Source organism: Salminus brasiliensis, chromosome 5 (genome assembly GCF_030463535.1).
Source record: "Salminus brasiliensis chromosome 5, fSalBra1.hap2, whole genome shotgun sequence".
NCBI classification, from domain to species: domain Eukaryota; kingdom Metazoa; phylum Chordata; class Actinopteri; order Characiformes; family Bryconidae; genus Salminus; species Salminus brasiliensis.
The window spans coordinates 16873478-16894349 of NC_132882.1; the positions used below are offsets into that span (position 1 = coordinate 16873478).

Sequence of the window (20872 nt, forward strand, 5' to 3'; positions counted from 1 at the left end):
TTCAGTTCTATTGGCAATGCTTTTCTGTGTACACATACACATCTGGTTTACTAACACAATTAAAAGACTTGTGATCCCATCACAGATTTGGGGGTGTATAAATCACAGGTTTATTTATTATTAAACGTCTATCTATGTTTAGATAATGATGACCCTGTAAGAGGAGGTGCACAGTACAGGCCTGCTTTAGTGGCTTATCATATAGCTGTTTGGTCCCTGTAGGTCCCTGTTGGTCCCATGCTGTAGCAGTCAGATGTTGAAGCTGACGAAAGGCAGCAGCTTGGCTCTTACAGGTTGCTCATTTGCGTCAGTCCCCATCATCAGCTGCTCAGGGCGAGGGAGAGCGACGGCCGTCTTATCTCCACCTGTATTCCGACAAATCCCGCCTCCTGCGCTACAATTAGCCGGCCGTACCTCGCGTCCTGCCTCGTGATTGGCCACTCGCGTCCTGCCTCGCTGCCAGGATTGGCTTGAACGGTCACTCCCCTGCACCATGATTGGCTAATAGTTTATACTCACGATCAGTCTGATGTACGGCGACCCCAGCCAATGTTAGTGCAAGGGGGGCGTGTCCTGTCGCAATACAGGTGTGGGAAAAAAGTCCACTGCGCTTTCATTCGAGCTCGCGCGGTGGAGCGGGCAGGTGTGGGAGCTGGAGCAGCGCGATGCGGAGGTGGAGGAGACTGTGAGTGGGGAGGAGATGAAGACGGCCGGGCTGCTCTTTGGCCAGCAGGAAGAAGCAGATCGTTAAATGCGCGCTCCCCAACCTTTAACGACCATGCTCTATTTTCAGCTGGTGATCATGGCGGGGACGGTCATGCTGGCCTACTACTTCGAGTACACGGACACGTTCAACGTGCACGTGCAGGGATTTTTCTGCTACGACAACGCGTACACCAAGCCCTACCTCGGCCCCGAGGAGACCAGCGCCATCCCCCCCGCCGTGCTCTACGCCGTGGTCTCAGGGGTCCCAACATTGGTGGTGAGTGTCCTCTGCTGGAGTGATAATCAGACTGGTGGGTGGGTGGCTGGCTGTGTGTTGCGGGTGGTTTGGGGATGGTCAGGTCGTGGGATGAAACTTTTGTATGACTCAGTGTACAGCCTTGACCCTATTAAGGATATATCATGAACTGCAGTAGCAACCAAGCCATGCCTTTGGTCTCATTAAGTAAGCTAAATGAACACTGGTTATATGGGAGTGTTAACCATTTCTTTATCACCTGTGTGTTTCACTGTCTTGTCACACTCTGTTTTTTGGCACTGCAGGACTGTGCAGGCTATATGTTGGCTACAATCTGTCCCTAATGAATCCCTGTGTCGTGAAAGTGACTAGAATGTTAAACCTTGCCTCTTGTGATATTACACTTCATATAAAACGTTAAATGATGTATACGGTGTACATATACATCCAGGTCCATAAGGATTTGGGCAATGACACTTTGTATCTGCTCCTCTTTTCATATTAATTCAAGACGTTTAACAACAACAAAAAAAAAAAACAGGAGGTAGATGCATCATTGTCAAAGTCTACAATCATGAAAGTCATTTCAAAGGGTTTACTTCGAGACGGAAGCCACCGGTAACACTCAAAAACAGAAAGGCCAGAGTACATTGATAGAAACCATCTAGAAAAGCTTGCCCAGCACCAAGACTAAATGAAAAAGTATGGAGATGGAAAGATCAGGTTCATGATTCGAAGTATACCACATTATCTGTTAAACATGGTGGAGGCACTTTTATGTCATTCGCACAAATGGCTGCCAATGGAACTGAGTCACTGCCTCCTGATAATATGACTGTTGATAGAAGTTGTAGGATGGATTCTAACGTTTTTAAAGCTGCTCCTATATAGTTAAATCAAATAATGCAAATCTGATAGGACGGCTGTAGTTCGTACACTGAAACCTCTTAAATGAAAGCTGAAAGTACCCTTAAATTACATTGAGGTGGTGTACAGAGTCAATTTTCACAAACATTGTGAAATTGTGTCACTGTCCAAATACCTATGGACCTTACTATATAACCTTAAGGGGTACATCTAATATTCTGTGTGGTATATATGGTGCAAATTGCTCATATGTTAAATGATTTAGGTGGCCGTTTTTCCTCAACCTTATTTTCCATTTCTTATCTTCTCCATAATACAACAAGGCCTAATGAGTTGCCACAGTTTGTATGCGTCTAAGTGAAGTGGATATATCATGAAAGCATGGCCCTTTCATTTCAATGGGCTCTTTGATGCCAGCCACCATAGTGATGCAATATGTTCTCTGTTTGATGTTGTAATTAACTTACCCTCGTTTTAGACGCTAAATGACACCATGCATCCCTGACAGCACACTGTGGAACGTGTCAATAGTGATGGAACTATATGCATGTCACACTCTGCTAGACCTGCCTGTAGTCACCAAAAATCATCTCTATTACACATCATCCGTGCAGCTAGTGTCTCAGATGTAAAAGTTTCATCACTGTTTCTGTGATCAGCTTAATGTCAGTGGGCATTAACTGAATAAGACTAAGTACCAGTGTAGTCTGGTAAGTCTAGCTATAAGCTGACTAAGTCTAGCTATTAAGCCCAACAAAGGAAACCCTTACTGTTAAACCCTGTATGCCGTTGAATAGCATCCAAAAATAACATTTTTGTTTATTTGAAAAAGCACATGACAAATGGGTAAAATCCCTGTACTAGTCATCCATCATTGTCACACTGTACTGATGGTTGCACTCTGGTTGCACTGATGTTTACGGATTGAAGCCAGCATATAACCTCTTTGTTTGCTAGATTGTGTAGGGGGGGGGTCCTGTTGGTTTCATTGTTTTAACCCTAACTAATGAAATCTTCACATTCTGGACCAGATAAATGTATGAGATTAGCATAATCCAGCTCGTGTGTCCTTTTTGCCCCTCAAACTGCCAAAAGGCTTAGTACATTGGACCCTCTGTTTGTTGTGACACAGACATATGATTGATATCTAGTAACTGTGGTTGCAGGCAGCTTAAATAATCACCATCAGCTCAAATAACTGCGGTCAGACTGTCGTGTAATAATTGCAATAGACCTTCCTTTCACATAAGATTTATCATGTATGCATCAGCTACGGTGGAGCCCCTCTATGTGGTGCTCATCATACTTTGCCTCAGTTTCTGTCCTTCAGTGTGTAATCAGCAGTGGAGCACGTTTCACTGTGCACTGTGTATTTCCTCTTTATCAAAGTGTGTCCACACGTACGGTATGACTTTTTATATATCATGTCATTTCTTTTGAGGAAATTGGCTGTGCTGACGCGGACAAAAATCATCTGCTTGTTGATCCCGGTGGTATTGGTAGACTCTACACTTGCAGGTAAAATTTTCCCCAGAATGAGGCGCCAGGCCATATACAGCTCACAAGAGCCCTTCTATAAGCCATCATGCAGGCTGCATGGCTTATGAAACATTGCTAGAGATGAGTGATAACGGAATCAGCTCACGTTCACCTTGATACAGGACTGAAAGAAAATGATCTCTTCTGTGTAACAGTGCGACGACACCGTCTGAACTCGATATCCTCGACACACACTTTTGTTCTTCTCTGCTCTGATTTGTAGTCAGTATTGGCAGGACAAGATTGAGGCAGAGTTTCTCTAAAGCTGATAGAGTTCACACTGACACTGATGCATGTGGAGGCTGATCCCAGGCCAACCTGAAACAGAAACAGAAAATGTGTTGTGCCCAACCCAATCTTCAAATACTACTGCAGTATACTGTATTACTGGTGTGGAGAGCAAGGTTAAGAAGCAAAGTAAGCACAGCTAGTGCTGTCTACTCCTGCGATACTAAATAATGAATAACAATTAAATAGATTAGTTAGCTAGCAGGCTAAACACCACAGCACGGACTGTGTTCCAGCCAACTGTGGCTCAGAGTACTGTGTACTGAGGGCTGTGTGTTGGCAATAATTTGGCAATACGATCCATGTCACGATACAGGGGTTATGATTTAATATATTGCAAAACATTGTGATACTGTGAGCAAGACCATATTTTGCATTATTTATTTTTTAGGAAAACACGCTACCGTGTACATATAATCTGAGCACAGGGAAATACAAAAATGTACTTCTTGTGTAAAGAACAGTAGGGTCTCTGAAAACAGAGTACAGCACTGCACAACTGTGGTTAAACACAAGTTTTTTATGTCAATTATTGATAAAAATTTATACTGTGTTTTTTGAGAATCGATACAGTATTGCAAAACACAGTATCGCAATACGTCAATATAACAATTTTCTTACACCCCTACATTTCCAAGAGTATTTTAAGCACGTTTAGCAGACTGGTATATTCAGGTTTGCTTGCACTCCCTCAAATTGGGAATGACTTCTTTGGCAGTTCGCCAAACCCATAATTAATGCTAGCTGTTTGTTTTGATTCCTGTTTTCAGGGTGTGACATTACCAGTCAGTGAGACAGACACAGAGCAGAAATATGACATACATGATACAAATATGACATACATGATACATGATACAAAATATCATACATGTCATCCAATCCTATCAGTGTAAACCTGATCATTTTTGTTATATAGGTACAGTGCAGTGTAGACCTGCCTTGTGAGACAGAGAAGAGATATCTTGCAGAGGCCTTGTGAGACAGTGTGCACATTTCCAAAATCTCAACTATGTGTCATGTAAACCTACCAAGCTGCACATCACACAAACTAGATGTCCAGTAATGCTGGGGATTTAAACAAGGCCTGGCACAAAATCAAATGTTTTTTGGTGGGCGGAAAAGGTGTGATGTTAAAAACAATTTATGACTCATCTTCAAAATATTACAAAAACAGTGACGTGAGCATTTGGTTCTTGGAGAAAGATAAAAAAGGAAAGGTTTTCTGTTAATTCTGGTTTGATTATGCGCACATATGTTGGCAGACACCTGTGCGATTGTCTATCCATGACTCCTGAACATGTTTGTACATATATCTTGTATATTTTGGTCTTTAAGAGCATATATTCTATATATTCCAAAAGTAAAACTGTGAGCTAACAAAAGGTGTCCAGACTATTGTCCAGAATATTATTTTCTTTGTTGTCTGAAGATTGTGCTCCTCATTCTTGCGTTGTAGTCCTCAGTGTACTTGAAATTAAGTGGATTTCATTTGCGTTTCTGAGTGATTAAGGTATCAGCATTGTGACATAATTCATATTAGGGTGGCATGACATTGGGGAGAAAAACTGACATAATATTTTGTTGTTGCAATATTTGGTGCCAGTAAAAAAAAAGTGCATTATTTTTCACCAGATTTCACTTGCAGTCAACAGCAGTCAATTATCCAACATTTTATGATTATTAATAATGCACTCTGTGTCTCTTAGATATAAATGCTGATATGAATATAAATATATATTTTTTCTTTTGTATAAAGAAGCAAAAAAGTTAAATAAAGCATGCTGTGTTTGATTTAATTAGACATTGCACCTGACACTGCATATCCTGCAGTGTGACTATTGTGCATGCACACGTTGCGGTGGTGATGTAGTATCGATATATTGTGCAGCCCTAGTTCATATAGTTTCTTGGCTTAAGTCAAAGCTGGATGTCATGGATTTTATTGGTTGGTGACACCTCACATGAACCATATACCATAGGATAGCTTTTAACACTGGAACCAGAACTTTCTCCTGTATAGTGTTGCTGTCCCCTCATTGTGTCCTCTCTGTGCAACGGTAAAAGCTGGTTGCCTAGCCTTAGCTTTTAGCCTAACACGGATTCCTTCTTTGCTTTCCTGACCTTTGCTTCATCACATGCTGGGTTTGAGCTACCATTCTGTGAACACTGCCACAGGACACTGCCACAGGACACTGCCACAGGACACTGCCACAGGACACTGCCACAGGACACTGCCACAGGACACTGGCATGAGACCTGGTTCATGTAGCAACACGTATTCCCCTAACTACTGCTCTGTAACATTTGGGCTTTGACAGCCCAAGTCTAGTGGGGTGGGCTGGGCTGGCCTGGGTTGATGTAAATTTTGAGGAGTTTTGAGGTTTTGGTAATGCTGGATTTTCTTTTAAAGAAAGACGCAGCAGTTTTGATGCTCACCGTATGTTAGTTCCATGTACCTCTTAATTATTACTTACCTGTAACTCTTACTTTTTAAAGTACGGCAAGTAAAAAAAAAAAGAAAAAAGGGTGCCAAAGGAGGGAATGATTAAATGGATGCTTTTTACTCATTGCGCTGTAGAAGACTTGTGTGCCCTCTCTCTCTCTTTCTTACTCTGAGCACACACATACATTCTTAACTCTCAATTTACCCTGACTGTGACAACCCTGGACAAAAACCAATCAGATGGCATTGATCGCTGATCTAGTTTATAGACAGGAGGCGTCTGACTTTTGAGAAAAACTCCACAAATCCCATCATGTTCCTAGAATACTTGAATTTGCTGTTCACACACTGAGCAGTTGTCAGTTTCCAGTGCAGACTGAAGATCTAATGTTTGTGTTATTGTCTAACGTTTCCCTTTTGTTTTGTTTTGTTTTTTTTGTTTGTTTGTTTGTTTGTTTTTTAAATCATGAAAAATTGAAACACTTTATGTGTAAACCTTTCTTTTAAGGACTTGAGTTGGCATTTTAAGGACTTGAGTTGATGATGCATGTTAAAATGAGCTGTTTTTTCAATGTTTTATTTGTCACTTACATTGTTCTACACAGTACTAGCGGTGAAATGCTTTTCTAACTGTCTGCTCACATAAAACAACAGGATAGAATATAAGGTAGAATATATCAAATAAAATAAGCAAAGAAGATACAGCTTTGTCAAATTAAATAAACCGAAATTAAGTAAAGTATTAAGTATCTCATCGCTATCCAATGAAAAACATGTATCTCCAAAATGGTGACTTTACAGTAGAAGGGAGAAATTAGCTTCACTTTAAATGGATGTTAATGTAAAATAAGAGCCTATAAGAGGTCTATTCATCCAGATTAGATAGATTATGTACACAGTGTACAGAGCATAAATAACAATATATACACTATATTTACATACAATACAAAAAGATGCAACAAGTACAATACAGGGATGAGTGGCCAAGTGTAAAGTGCAACAAGTGCAAAGTAGTTGTGCAACATGATATTCTGCAGCTAAGCAGGAGATAGAAATGATTAAAATAATAAGTGATTATGTTCAGCGAAAAGTTCTGTGTGGGTGGGTAGTAGTCAAGATCCTGTACGAATCATCCTAAAATCCTTTGCTGAGCATATATTGGATGATTTAAGAGTCGCTTGTCTCAGCACAGTAATGTTCCATTTAGCAGCACAATTTCTTTTTCCAGACGTAACAAACAAGACACAAGCACACATTATGCTATCAGTGTAGCCCTGCATTACAGTGCAATTGTTTGATTAGAGGCATAATGAATCGACCCTGCCAAAATATGTGGAACACAAGAAGATAAATCTGGCATAGTGTGTAGCCTGTACAGCAAACCTGTTTTTGTTATTATTTGCCTTGTCTGATAGCTGCTGTTGCACAGCCGTAGTTAGATGGTTTTCTATGTGACATGCATCACTGGCTAGTGCCTTTTGCCCTGGAAAGCATTGCTCTCAGGACTGTTAGCACTGTCGGAAGGGCATCCATCCATTGATATTTGCGTTGGTCTAATTGTTTGGAAATATTTTTCTCAAAAGGACAGTTGGCTCTTTCAACCATACCTGATTTCTGAAGCATGTAGAGTAGGGGTAATTAATTGAAATTCAATAAGGTCCGGTCAGAGAACATTTTCCTCAAGTCAAGGTCCGGAACATCATAATCTATAACTTGCATTCTGAGTCAGCGCCAAATCCTGAATAATAAAAAAAATAATCAAAATGTGTTTCTTAAAAGAAAGTGCTTAATAACTCATCTTTTGGTAGCGCTTGACATTGCTGCTTTTAATATTCACCACAGTCTCTATACATATGAGACACACTTGTTTTAAACTGCCTTTGGGAAGAATGTACGAGTTTGTCCATTCCTGATAAAACCATTACCAATTTTCCTTGGTCCACTTTAAAATGAAATGGTTCTCAATAGTTAATTGGTTATAGGTCCAGGTCCGAATAGGACAGCATATGGGTCCGGACCTGGACCGCAGTCCACCTATCATTGACCTCTTATGTAGAGCATTAATCTTGAGTCAGTGAGTTCTTCAAGGACTGGAAAACTACTTTTGTAGCAAATTTCAATTTTTAGGGGTATAAGAAAGTAGTGATGTGTTGAAGTATTGCAGTATTAAGTTTTGCAATACTGTATTAAATAAAAACAGGTTTTAGGTAAGAGATCAAACCTGATGAATATGCTAAATGTGGTAAACGTAATTAATAATTTACTTACAAATATTGGTGGCAGTCAGTGGTTTATTTTGTGTTGTGTTTAAACAAATAGTAGTGTTATACTCCGTCATCCCACTGTTTTGTATATAATGATGTGTTTTTTTTTTTCTTTTTTTTTCTTTTTAATATATTGTCCTAGAGTATCAATTCTAACCCCTTTGCCAGTACACAGCTTTACACTTCCCAGGTAGGCCATTCCTCTGTTATCTACCTGGCCAAGCATTTGCCAGTCACAGTATTCACAGTGGATATTAAAAATAGAAATGAATTCTCAGATATAGAAACCATTCATTTGATCAAAGCAACTAACACCTCTGTCTAATGGTGTACATTTCCTATTTAGACGTACTTCAATGCCTCATCTCTGTGGTTGTGTCAAGACCAGCTAGTTGTTCACCAGAGAGCCATTTGCACAAATGCACAGTCCCTGTTTGAGTCTCCACCTCATTTGTTCACACTCATTAAGGGTGTGATTTTGCTAGAAAAAATGACATGAGCTCCCTCCAGAATGCGGAGTGATTCCACAGCCAAGACCAGCTGACCTTCCAGGCTGTTAGAAACCATACCAAGCCACCAGTATTGCCATCTAATAAGCTCTAGTATGCTTACCTCTGACACATCTGCATGTCCATGATGCAGATTGACAATTGGTTCTTGAAGACCCTTGTCACTACATTTACCACTGACCACTGGACTGTTGATAGATGGCTTTTTAGCAGAACAGTTCCTAACCTCCCAGTTAGATATGATTCATTACAAGCTTCTGCATGTGTATTAAATGCATGTAGACTGAAGTATAGTAACACGCTATCTTGTTTAATAAGTTAAATACATGCTGTGTATATGGACCTTTCATCAAATAGCACCTTGTGTGTATAAATGATGTGTCTGGATGTTCCCTGTGGCTAAAAAGAAAAGTAATGCATTCTGACGTCAAGAGAGACCAAACCTGATGAATTGAAGGCACAACACTCTCCAGAGAGCTGATTAGAGGCCATACCCTCTAAGCTTGGGAGTAGTTAGTTGACCAGATTGATTCACCAAAAATGGACAACATAAAAACTGCACATAAAAATCTTTCAGCACACCACAACATAAAAAACACCATATTTTTGAAATTGTAATTGATTAGCAAATTGGGACTGGGGCATATTACCAACTGTCACCTAAATCAAATTTTCAAGCTTTATAAAGTCTCTTCAAACCTTGTTCTAACATTCATCATACATAGGTTCCTCTAAGCAACTGTCCAAAGACCTGAAAAACAAAGCAATTAAAGACTGGAAACACTTGGATTTGAATTTTTTTATTTGCACAGAGATTTGCATAGGGTTTAGGGTTTGTTAGCTATGATGCTATGCATATTACTTCTTGATAATTAAAGTAAAAATGTGCAATTTGTCCAAGGGCATCAAAATGTTTGCATATGACTGTATATGTCACTACTATCTGGTGCTGGATCACGCGAACTGAAGTAACCACACATCGGTGCCTGATTAATCCATAAATGACCTACTTTGCCTGCTTGTTTGGAACACAAGGGTGACTAAAATGTAAAACATATTCAGTTATTCTTACTCCAAAATATGAAATGCATAAGCATATCCAGATCTGAGCGCAGTGAAGAACATTTTAATTGATGGAGAATTTCCATCTGCAGTATTTTGCAGTATTTTGTTGCAATATTTGTAGTTACTGTGTTTAGACAGGTTAAGCTAGCAAGGTGGTGAAATGCATTGATACATTGTTCATCTTTGTAAAATTTGGAATGTATTAGTAATACCACAATCCTAGCATCTGTGTTTCAGTAAAACACAGATATCCTTTTTGCACAAAAAAATTTACCCTATATATTTAGTGGTAAGAGCAACAGCACATTCAAAGTTGAGCTTAATTATATCTTTGCACATGTTTTACAACCTTGAACAACAAAGTTACATATTAAAAACACTGGACATGTTAAAAACACTAAGCAGCAAACTTAGCAGCAAAAATGCTACATAATGTGTCTCTAATTAATGGTTTAGTATTTTATGAATAATGTAACATATAAGCTGATTATGTCAGGCTTAAAGAACACTGCTGCATTGGGACTACAGTACAGTGTGTAGAAAACGTCACAGCTTGACACAATTTGAGCGATTTAGCTGTGTGTACCAGTATTGTACATATTAGAAATATGTGTAAACGCTCTTTGTATGTTTGAGATCCGTAAAGAAGATTCCCTGAATTACGAATGCTGGAGGTGTGCTAATACCTGTGGTTTGAGTGCTGTAGCACAAGTCCATATATAACATTTTTCTGGACCTTTTTATAATCCTTGTTAAGGCTCACACTAATTAAGTTGTAATTCCAGGTAATTTAATCTGAGCATTTATGTTATCCATAGATGCCCAATCTCATTCTGTTTGTGTATTTTTGTTGTTTTCTTGTGGTATACATGACATCATGTGTGCTCCTCATCCATAAAAGCATAAATATACCAGCTGAAAATAAGCCATTTCAAAACATGCAAAGGGGTGTGCACAGCGTGAATTATAAATATTAATAACGCAATTGGCTCTTCTCCAAACCCTTTGACAGAAATGTATTGAGGACGCAGGGAATCTACAAAACCCTTATTTCTTGGCTTTAGGACATTTTTGAGAAGAAGCTGCAAATCAGTCATTATGATACATGATGGTTTAGTAAGATCCACAGTTTTATACTATCGAGTACCAAGCTTTGTTTAAAACTAAGGCTTAAACCAAATTAAGCTAGATTGTGTAACCTAATTCTCAGTGATTATACTGGAGTCCTCCCAGCTTTCGGTTGTGCTTAAATCCCGACCATTTCATTTCAGCGGTCTTAATTTATTTATGACCTTATGCAAATCACCCTCTTTTCGAACATCCCACTCCCAGTGATTAGTATTTCAGTGCACTCTGAGGTTTGAGGGTGACTGAAATATTATCCTATGGTCCCCTGAAAAAGTAATGAGACAGAAATTGCCCAGAGCGACAAGAATCTTGACGCCCAGAGTTGGCTTAATTTTTAAAGGATTGTGTCCCTCCTCGTCCAGCATGCTTATGAAGGACCTCAGTAACCTCTCAGATTTAAGTTTATACAGAACAAAGTGGAAGAGCAGCTACCTTTCATTTACCTGACTGATGGGCTCAGTCTGTGGTCCAGACAGATCTTCAGCTTAGTTTCCAGGTTTTACAGTAGTATTGTAAGCTCCATGCAGGTTGAATATGGAGACACAGCATGTGGCTTCCTCTTCATTGGGTCTAGTGAATGAAGTTGAAGAAACACTGAGATCTCGGATCTCTCTGTACTTGCACAAAGGTGGGATGTGCATCCTGCTTCCAGCAAGAATGACTGGTGTTAGTGGACCATGAGAGCAGCAGTATGTTAGCAAAATAGGAAAAACATTATCTCACACTTTACTCACACTGCAATAATATTTTATTAATTAATTTGATCTAAACTAGGGCACAGATTATGTGGCTAAGCATGTCAATAACCTGTAGTGTTTATAAAATGTGATTCTGATTAAAAAAAAACAGAAAACAGTTATACAGTGTAATACTGGGTTCCCCAGTGTGTTTACTAGGCCTGTATACTGACAAAAATCCAGCAATGCGATACAAGTCATGATACAGAAGTTATAATTATTATCTAATTATTCAAATACACTATATGGTTAAAAGTATTAAGACAGCCACACATTACACCAGCAGAACGTTTTATGACCCCTCATTCAAAATTGATGGTGGATTATCTAGGAGGGAAGAAATTTTACCTTGTTGCAAGAGTGACATCCTATTACAGTACCATGCTGAAATTCAGAGAGATCCAGTGTGTAAAGGCCAACCGCATGGCTAGCTGTTTTTTTTTGTTTGTTTTTTTTACCCCGTGGCAATGGGACTGATTGAAACACCTTAAACAGTAATTAAAAGCTGTGTCCCAGTACTTTTGCCACTGTAGTGTATATTGCAATAATGTAAGTCGATAAATTGTGATTGTCATATTAGCTTATAAAGAACTGAAGCATGTATAACATGTGAGGGAAAAAAGAGTTTCATGCCATAAGAACATTGGACTATGCATTTGCATTTGCCTCAGTCCCTGTAACATCCAACATCATAGTACTGCTTTTGTGCAAGCAAATGACTAAACATTTGCAGATCAGTAAACAATAAAAAAAACTTGCAGGACAAATTAAATAAAATGTCTTCTTGTAACTTTGGGCACAGCAGTGTCAGTGATGTGCTATCAGGAAGGTATGGTGCAACGAGGCTCCATTGTACTCACCATTTTGCGGAGGCATTTATTCTCGACACCACACAGAGAGGACGCATATCTTTGCAAATTAAATAACATATTGACTGAGTTATTTTTGTCACTTCAGTTATTGAACCTCTTTTTCCAGAGTGAGCAGAGAGGGATTCACCCATTTAACATTAGCCTCTTCGTTTTCTGTTAGCTGTACAATGAGTCTTGCTTTATGTGTTCTCAGAATTGTTGCATTCCCTGAGTTTTCGATTTTGGCAAGGCATATTTTGCAAACGCCATGGCTTTCTGACTTATCTGTGTCTTTAGTGCCTCCTTTACTGTGGAAGCCAAAATTAGCCCACAATTCAGCTAAACCGCTAGAGCTGATCTAACTCTTTCAGATTTAGCGTAATTTATCAGTAATGTTGCTGTTCAGCTAAATATATATGAAATATATTATTAGCAATTTGCTGAGGTGTCTTTGGAGAGCTCAAAGAACTTTTAACCTTAAACTGGAAGTGGAAAGTTGCAGATCTTCCTGTCATTCCTCAATTAAGAATGTCTTAGTCAATTTGCATTGCATTCCTATGTAGTTATTCAAATATAATCCAGTTACTAAATAGTAATCCATAATTCAATAATACAAATATTTAGGATGTAATGAAGTCAATGTTCAATGCTTTTTTTTGTTAAAGAAATGTGTGAAGAGTGTGAAGAACCTTTTCCAAAGTTTAAGGAACCTCTGTATAATGTAAATGCTCTATACTGATTAATTTTCCTATTACTGCACATCCAAGCCAAGAACCTTTATGCTCAGGCAGCGTAGGTTAGGTTGAAGAACCAAATGCAACTACAGCATCAGCGAAAATGACTGTCCCAGCAGACCTGGTCCCCTGCAGCAAGCACAGAAGAGTCTCCGAAATGTGCTGTATTCTCCAGGCGTGAGAGCATAGGCTTTGGCAGAGCAACTTCCCCCTTTCTGCTCCTCAAGCCTCATCATGGCATGTGATTGCAGCGGAGGTGACAGGCTGTTAAGGCTGTGCAGCGCTCTAGTAGAGGCTGCCATCAGGGGGGATGGTGGAGCCTCACTCTCAAAGCTTAGAACTGAGGGCTTAGCTTCGGCTTGCTCTCATGCAGATTAGCTCTTTCAGTATGTGCTGGTATGGTGTCACTTCCATCTATGTGCACTTGTTCTAATTTATACTATTTGAAAGATTAGGATGGTCTTTACGCACATACATCAGTGCTGTAGAATACACCAATCAGCCAGAACATTAAATCACTGATGTGAAGTGAAGTGAATAACACTGATTATCTTGTTACAGGGCATTTGGATAGCATCTACTTATTAGGCATCAAGTGATCAGTCACTTGAAGTTGATGTGTTGGGAGCAGGAAAAATTGGCAAGGAAGGAACTAGATTGTGCATCAGACAGGTCTTATGGAGTGTATATATGGTTAAAAGAAAGAAAGACAACCGGTGAACCAACAACAGGGTCATGGGCACCTGAGGCTCATTGATGTGCCTGGGGAGCGAATAATAGCTTGTCTGGTCTGGTCCTCAAATTGCTAAAAATGTTCATGCTGGCTGTTTTGTGGTGTTTATGCGTCCATAGGTCACACCACATGTTGCTGGACATTGAACCGGAATTTACCTTTTTTTGCCTAGACACAGATGTGCAAATGCACACACACAGCTTAACTAGTCCCTGTAGAGAAGTAATGCAATGAATAGGAGTCACTGGAGCAGATGAACATGATCCTATGGCACCATGCCTAATGCCAGGCATGGGCTAGAGTGGTATAAAGCCCCCCAGCAATGAGCTGTGGAGCTGTGTTCTCTAGAATGATTGTGCTCCATCCAATATTTTTGGGATGGGTTAGTGATTATCCAACATCTCGTCCAAAACGTCTCTCCAAAGTCTAGTAGAAAGCCTCCCCTGGACAAGCCTCCTTTTTTTCTTCCTTGCTGTAGAGCAGGAATGAGCAGGTGTCCCAATATTTTTGTCCATAAAGTGTATGTGGAAAGTATTGTGATATTAAATGTTATTGATACAATTAATATTGTCATACATTTGATTTCAATTACATATACGTATTAAGTGTGTGACTGTACATGATGTAGCGCAATATTACTGTGAACAATTTGATCATCAATAGTACAAAAACGAATACTGCTGCTGTTTTGTCAAGCTAATTATGGTGCCACATACATGCAGTGCTGTTAATAGGACTGTCATTAATTATATTAGTAGTCAGTTAAACTATTGGTTAATCAAGTAATCTAGTTTTAAAAAAGGACAAACAATATAAATAGACCTAACTGTACAATATCAATTTACACTTGTTAGGTAGGGATACGTATAAATCAGCATGTGCATCAGATCAGTTTAATACTTTCAGAAAGAACGGGTGTGTGCGTTTGTGTAAAATACTCCAATTGCCAATGAATCACTAAAGATTCATGAAGAAATGCATAATTTTATTATTTTGTAAAAACAAATGTATTAATTAATCATGACCATTCTAGTTTCATTACACTTTCAATTGTACAATATTGTGCAGTACATGCACAAGTCCACCATTGCACCAGGGTTGCACCAACTGAAGTCAGGCAAAGTGAACAGAGTTGAACTAAAGAAGCTAGGTTGCTTTGCTCTCTTTCCTCGGGACACACATAACCCAGATTTGCTGTGTGGTGAAGCTTTGGGCGTTTGTGAGAAGGAGGGGTTTGGTGGGAGCCGGTTTCACGCTCATTTATATCTTGCGATTGTTTATGTAGGAGCGTGTATGTGTGCATGCATGTGTGTGTAGGTTTGCTAACTTTGGGAAAGAGAATCTGTCTGATACATGCAGTCTCTAAGAGCTCATTCATGGGTGAGCAGAGAGAAGATCAGCTACAGACTGATCATAAATCACCCTGGCAGTGCTGGAGTGCCCCAGGGTTGCTCCTGTGTGTTCCTATGTGTGAAAAGCAGGCCAAAGCTCCACTAAACAAGGCAAGAGATGAGATGAGGTCTGGTTCTCTGGGACCAGCAAAGCTCAGAAGTTAACAAGTACAGGGACTCTTTCTATTACTGTGCAATCTATCTTCCACCTTTTAATGTACAATACCTTGCAGAAATATTCCACTTTCATGAAATTTTCTGGATTACAAATTATGCTTATACATATTGTTAAGCATCATTTACATATGTGTTGCAGAACAACTGAGACATGCAGGTTGCATATAAAAGTATTTTAATATATATAATATATAGAATATATTATAGAATATATATGTACCAGCTTTGCAACCCATTGTTGCTTTAGCATTGTACTTTGCATCAAGGTAAACTTCAGTTTCCAAGCTTCAGTTTCTTAGACTAAAGCATGTTTCCCACACATTTTTGCTTCAATTTCTGCAAGAATCCTTATGAAATACATCCCCACAGCATACTGCCACCACCATTCTTCACTGCAGGTGCAGTTCAGGTAGTATTTGTTAAGGCATAGGAACTGTTTTAATCTGTTTTCATTTATGTTGCATCTATAAATGTAAGAAGGTTGTTTCAGTCAATATTTTAAATTAGTTTTTCTAAACTGTAGATGGTTTAGGAAGTTATTTTGACTTAAAATATTTACAGCATATAGAGAATAAAAATAGAATAAAGATTCTGAAAAATATGTAGTATAATTAAGTATAACTTGTAATTCAGAAAATGCTGAATCATTAGAAGTGCTGAGGACAGTCGCATGAGGTAATTTTCACTCTCATTGCATTTGAAACATTAAGTCTTTGAGATATCGGGTCTCCAGTGGAATATGATGACCCACATAACCTATAACACACATAACACATTATATACTGTGGAATATGATGCTTTTTAGACACTAGAAGAAGTTTGATAGATGTTCATTAACCTTAAAATAATAATGCAGTCAGAACACCTAAAGTATTACAGAATTAGAGCTCAAGTTGTAGATGACCACTACATTTACGTGACCTTTTACTAATAAGACACATACCAAGCCATAGTTATAATTCATGGTTTACATAGACATTTTATTTTCCTTATGGTCATTTGAAATTTAGGTCAAACTCTAAACAGGTTAATCTATGAAGCAGCTAACTGTGGACTCCTGCAATGCAGGGAGAGTCTAATTGAAACTGTGAAATACACCTCTCCTGTTTTACAGACCCATTTTTCTGGTCTCCATTGGCAACAGCAGTCATTTTTTTGTTTTGTTTTGTTTTTTTCAATTATAGCATTTCACACACTGGTGATTGCTCCAGTCTCTGCTTAGCTGGACCACTGTACCTATTGTCCAACATCCCACCTGTTAGTCCCCTTAAGCCCCTCCAGATAAAAGAGGGAGAGTATTTTACATGTAAACATGTAGGTAAAGCTCAGATTCTCACTCATCTGCAAGTTTACCTTACAGTTGACACCTGTGTTTCTTCTATTAGTGCCTCAGTAATAGAATCTGTCGGCCTAAGCCAAGTTAATCTATCCACCAATATGGTGCTGTGAATTCAGCAGGTGGTTTACAGATGGAGCTTGTTTTAGTGGCTGGCCATACGCTTCCTTTGTATTATGACTTTGTTATGTCAGGCATGTGACTGCTCATTTGGGACTGTGAAGCATCAGCTTATTTCTGAAGCTTTAAGGACTGTTTTCTTTACCCTCTGTGATTTCATGCTGTTTCAGATAACAGTGACGGAAGCAGTGCTGTTCCTGATGCAGTACACATCAAAAGATCCGGACACTAGAAAGAAGACCATTGTAACAGGAGACTGCTGTTACCTCAATCCTCTGGTGCGCAGGACTTTCCGCTTTTTAGGTATGTTCTTAATCTAACATAATACAGTTATTATTCTAGTCATTTGTCCTCACCTTGTTCTCACGCCACACGTAGCTCTTTGTTTCTAATGCCATTGTAGTTCCCATTTCAGTCCCGTTTCTCTAGCTGATAAAAAGAGAAAGGATAGAGGAGAGGCTGTGTAGAGCTCGCTCTCATGCTTTCTTGTGTCGTTATGAGATAAAGATACAGAAGCGAAGGGGATTATTAGCCTGATCCTCAGAGGAAATCCACTCCCATCTTTTGTTAAGTCCTGCATTTACACCGTCAAAGAGGCTCCTTTTTTCACTCACCCATATTTTTCCTCCAAATTACTTTACTGCCACCACTGCAATGCACATTAAATATTAATATTTATTTAATTATTTGCAGCCTTTTAATATATAGAACAGTTATAGACATCCTAATTGTTAGACACATAATAATTTAACTGTGAATGGTTTTCCACTGCAGACTGCAGTTTCTGGGTTGGACTCTGTGCTTTAAAGTATCTGAGTAGTGTGCAGTGCTGTGGAATAGAGTAGTGTTGATATCTGATGGCATTAGCTGATAGATCAGATGAAGAGTTTCTCCTAAGCCCCCTTCACAGTGCCAAGAGAATCATCTTAACCCCACTAAAAGCATCTGGCAAGATTAGCAGCAGTGGCTACTCCATTCACCGTGATTCCACTGACATTTTCTTTTATTATTTCCAGCATGGCCGGCCACTATCGATTACATCAGCAGTCAAGTCATTTGAAAATCAAGTAATCAGAGTTTTAAAAATGGTCAGACAATAACTAAATAGTCTCTTAAAATGTCTAAACTACTTTACAGTACAATGCTTAAAATTCTAATGTGGATACAATATTTAAATTTCCCTTCACTTAATTACTTAATTTAGCTAAACATCGATTAAATGCACTTTAGTTGCGTCTAACCCAAGACCTGGCCCTGACACTAAACCTAACTCCAACCTCAAACCAAAACCTAAATCTAGTCCTAACCCTAACTCTGTTGAGAATAGATTGATGTGTGTTAACAATCTGAATATCTGTAGATAATCTTATGGGGACTATAGAGTACTATCCTAATATGGCGAGACCTAAAGATATTCATAAAGCACATAAATAATAGCAGACATACATCACAAACATGTAACCCTTTGGGTGTAAACAAACTTCATCAGAGTGCTGGCATATTGAAATACTAGTGGCACCATGCCTAAAAGCTTGTATTTTCTATGTTTAACAATAAAAACACCCAGTTTATGAATTTTATTACTTCCCCAAAGAGTGAAGGACAGCAAAAGGAGAGATGCGTGGCTTCAGGCTATCTGCAGACAAGACGGAAATGGTAAATTTTCTGCAATTTCCTTCGGGATCAATAAGGTACTTCAATCTGGAAAAAAAACAACAACTGTAGGACCCGGTTAGTCAATACAAATGTACACCGGTGGCAAACACTTAATTACTGCAAAGTTTGTACTGTTAAAGTCAACAATTGCAATGTTACAAGTCAAAGTAGTATGTTTGATGCTGCATTAAAACGGCAGAATATAGGATACAGTGAAAAGCCTAAGGAACTCCTGTATCAGAAGGGTTAAGTTAGCTAACAGCTCCTCACTGATTTGTTGAAACATTGGTACCAAGTAAAAGAGCTTCACCTACTGTTCCCTGTGATTTGTGATATGTCATAATTATCATCAAAATAATCCAAATTCAAAGTGTGTTATGTAGCTAATTACTGCATTGATGCCATGATAAAGAACCTCTAATAAATCGAATTGAATTCCCTTGTTGAGTTGTTTGTTTGTCCACTTCACCCACTGGAGGCAGATATTTATTTATTTTTTATTTTTATATAATGCTTTCTATACAATGCTGATCATTGATCGGTAACAACGTAACATATCTGTTTGCTAATAGGATTTAGGCTCCTAACTGCTATAAATCAGTAGAATATTCTTTATATAAATTATCATCATGCAACTTGCTAAATACCGGCTCATCAAGAATGTAAATTCATATAATTTAGAGTTCCCCTATTCCAGTAAACAGCTTCTCCAGTGCTCTAGGTAAATGAAGTAAAATTAGGTAAATGAGGTAAATGAAATGCATGTGTTCACATTTGGGAATTATTGTTATTGTCTGAGACAGTAAGCTTATTTCCTCTATACCCTTGACATTATTACAGTGTGCCTTAGGTGGTAAAGAAAAGCATTGTGTAATTTCATTTAGCATTTTGCTGACATTTGCCACACTGCTAATTTCAGCTCTTTGTTTGTCAATCGAGTGAGTTTAACTACAATCATTTGGTTCATGACCTGAAGTCACCGCGTCTTATTATTTGCATAATGACTCACATGGCGCCGTTCTTTGGGAGAGATTAAATTTAGAAAATGGCTGTGGGTCATGACATGCTCATGCCTAGCTCAGAAATGATCTCTTACTTCACTTTCGCTCTTTATCTTGCTCTGTTTTCCTGCCACCTCTGACTGGGAGAGGCTCCTTGTTAGGTTTGCTCCCAATATGACAACAGGGAGCTGGGAAGAATGAGCATTTGAAGATGACTTCAAAGAGTGTTTGCAGTGTGTCTGCAGTGTGTCATGCAACCTTGTGAACCCTCCACTGAAACTAAGTTACTGTGGAACTCTTGAAAACTCAAAGTGTCGAGTACATTTTCAAGGAACGAATAAATTTACTGCATGGCCTCCTACTTAGGAAGTATATGAGAATGATTTATTCTCTTTGATACTGGCCAAGATTGATTTCTTAAGTACCGAAGAGACTAATTACGGCATACGGTATCTTTTGGAGACATCTGTATTGCCATGATATACACACATATACATAGGCACATAAGAAATAGAATTCATTTCCGAACGAAGTCTTTGAAGGATACCAGGGTGTAGCATTTTCTTCTGGGCTAGACAGCCAATGAATGTGATTGGGTCCATTTAGACTCCCACGCTGTCTGCATGTTTCCATTTGTGGACCAGGCTGGGCCTTGCACCTGCAGCTTTGATCTGGAGCCAGGTCCCAGCACTGCAGTCTGTTGCAGTGAACTCCAGTCAGCATCAAAGTTATCAAGGCCACCCAGGCACTTTCAACAACAGTTCCTACATGACAGGGAATGGGATCAATGTGGTGCCAACCGAAGACCTTTTAAAGCCCCAGGCAGGAGTCAGTGCAGCTGCCAGGCAACAACAACAGAAGCTTTCAGCCAAAAATAATGCTGCAAGGCGACACACATAAAAATACAGAATCGTTATGTTTTCAGTCCACCATTCAATCACCCTCAGATCCTGTTTCAGGACGTCATAGTGCTGTTCCCGCAGTTCTTGACTGATGCTTTAAATCTTAGCTTGCTGTTTTTTACTACTGTGCAAAGCAGTGGGGCGCTTATTAGGCATATCAGCCTCGTTGG

The 20872-nt window shown here is 39.1% G+C and overlaps 1 protein-coding gene across 3 annotated transcripts in view; it reads left to right on the plus strand.

The window, feature by feature from the left end:
• The window catches only part of plppr5b (phospholipid phosphatase related 5b), a 61440-nt gene that overhangs the window by 20171 nt on the left and 20397 nt on the right, over positions 1-20872 (plus strand). For 2 of the 3 annotated variants that reach the window (XM_072679642.1, XM_072679643.1), the window contains exons 3-4: positions 794-982; positions 17314-17446. In XM_072679642.1, the coding sequence (XP_072535743.1) occupies positions 794-982; positions 17314-17446 (322 nt within the window). Of the gene's footprint in view, positions 1-635; positions 983-17313; positions 17447-20872 lie in introns of those variants that run through there. The other variant, XM_072679644.1, reaches the window with a different exon arrangement.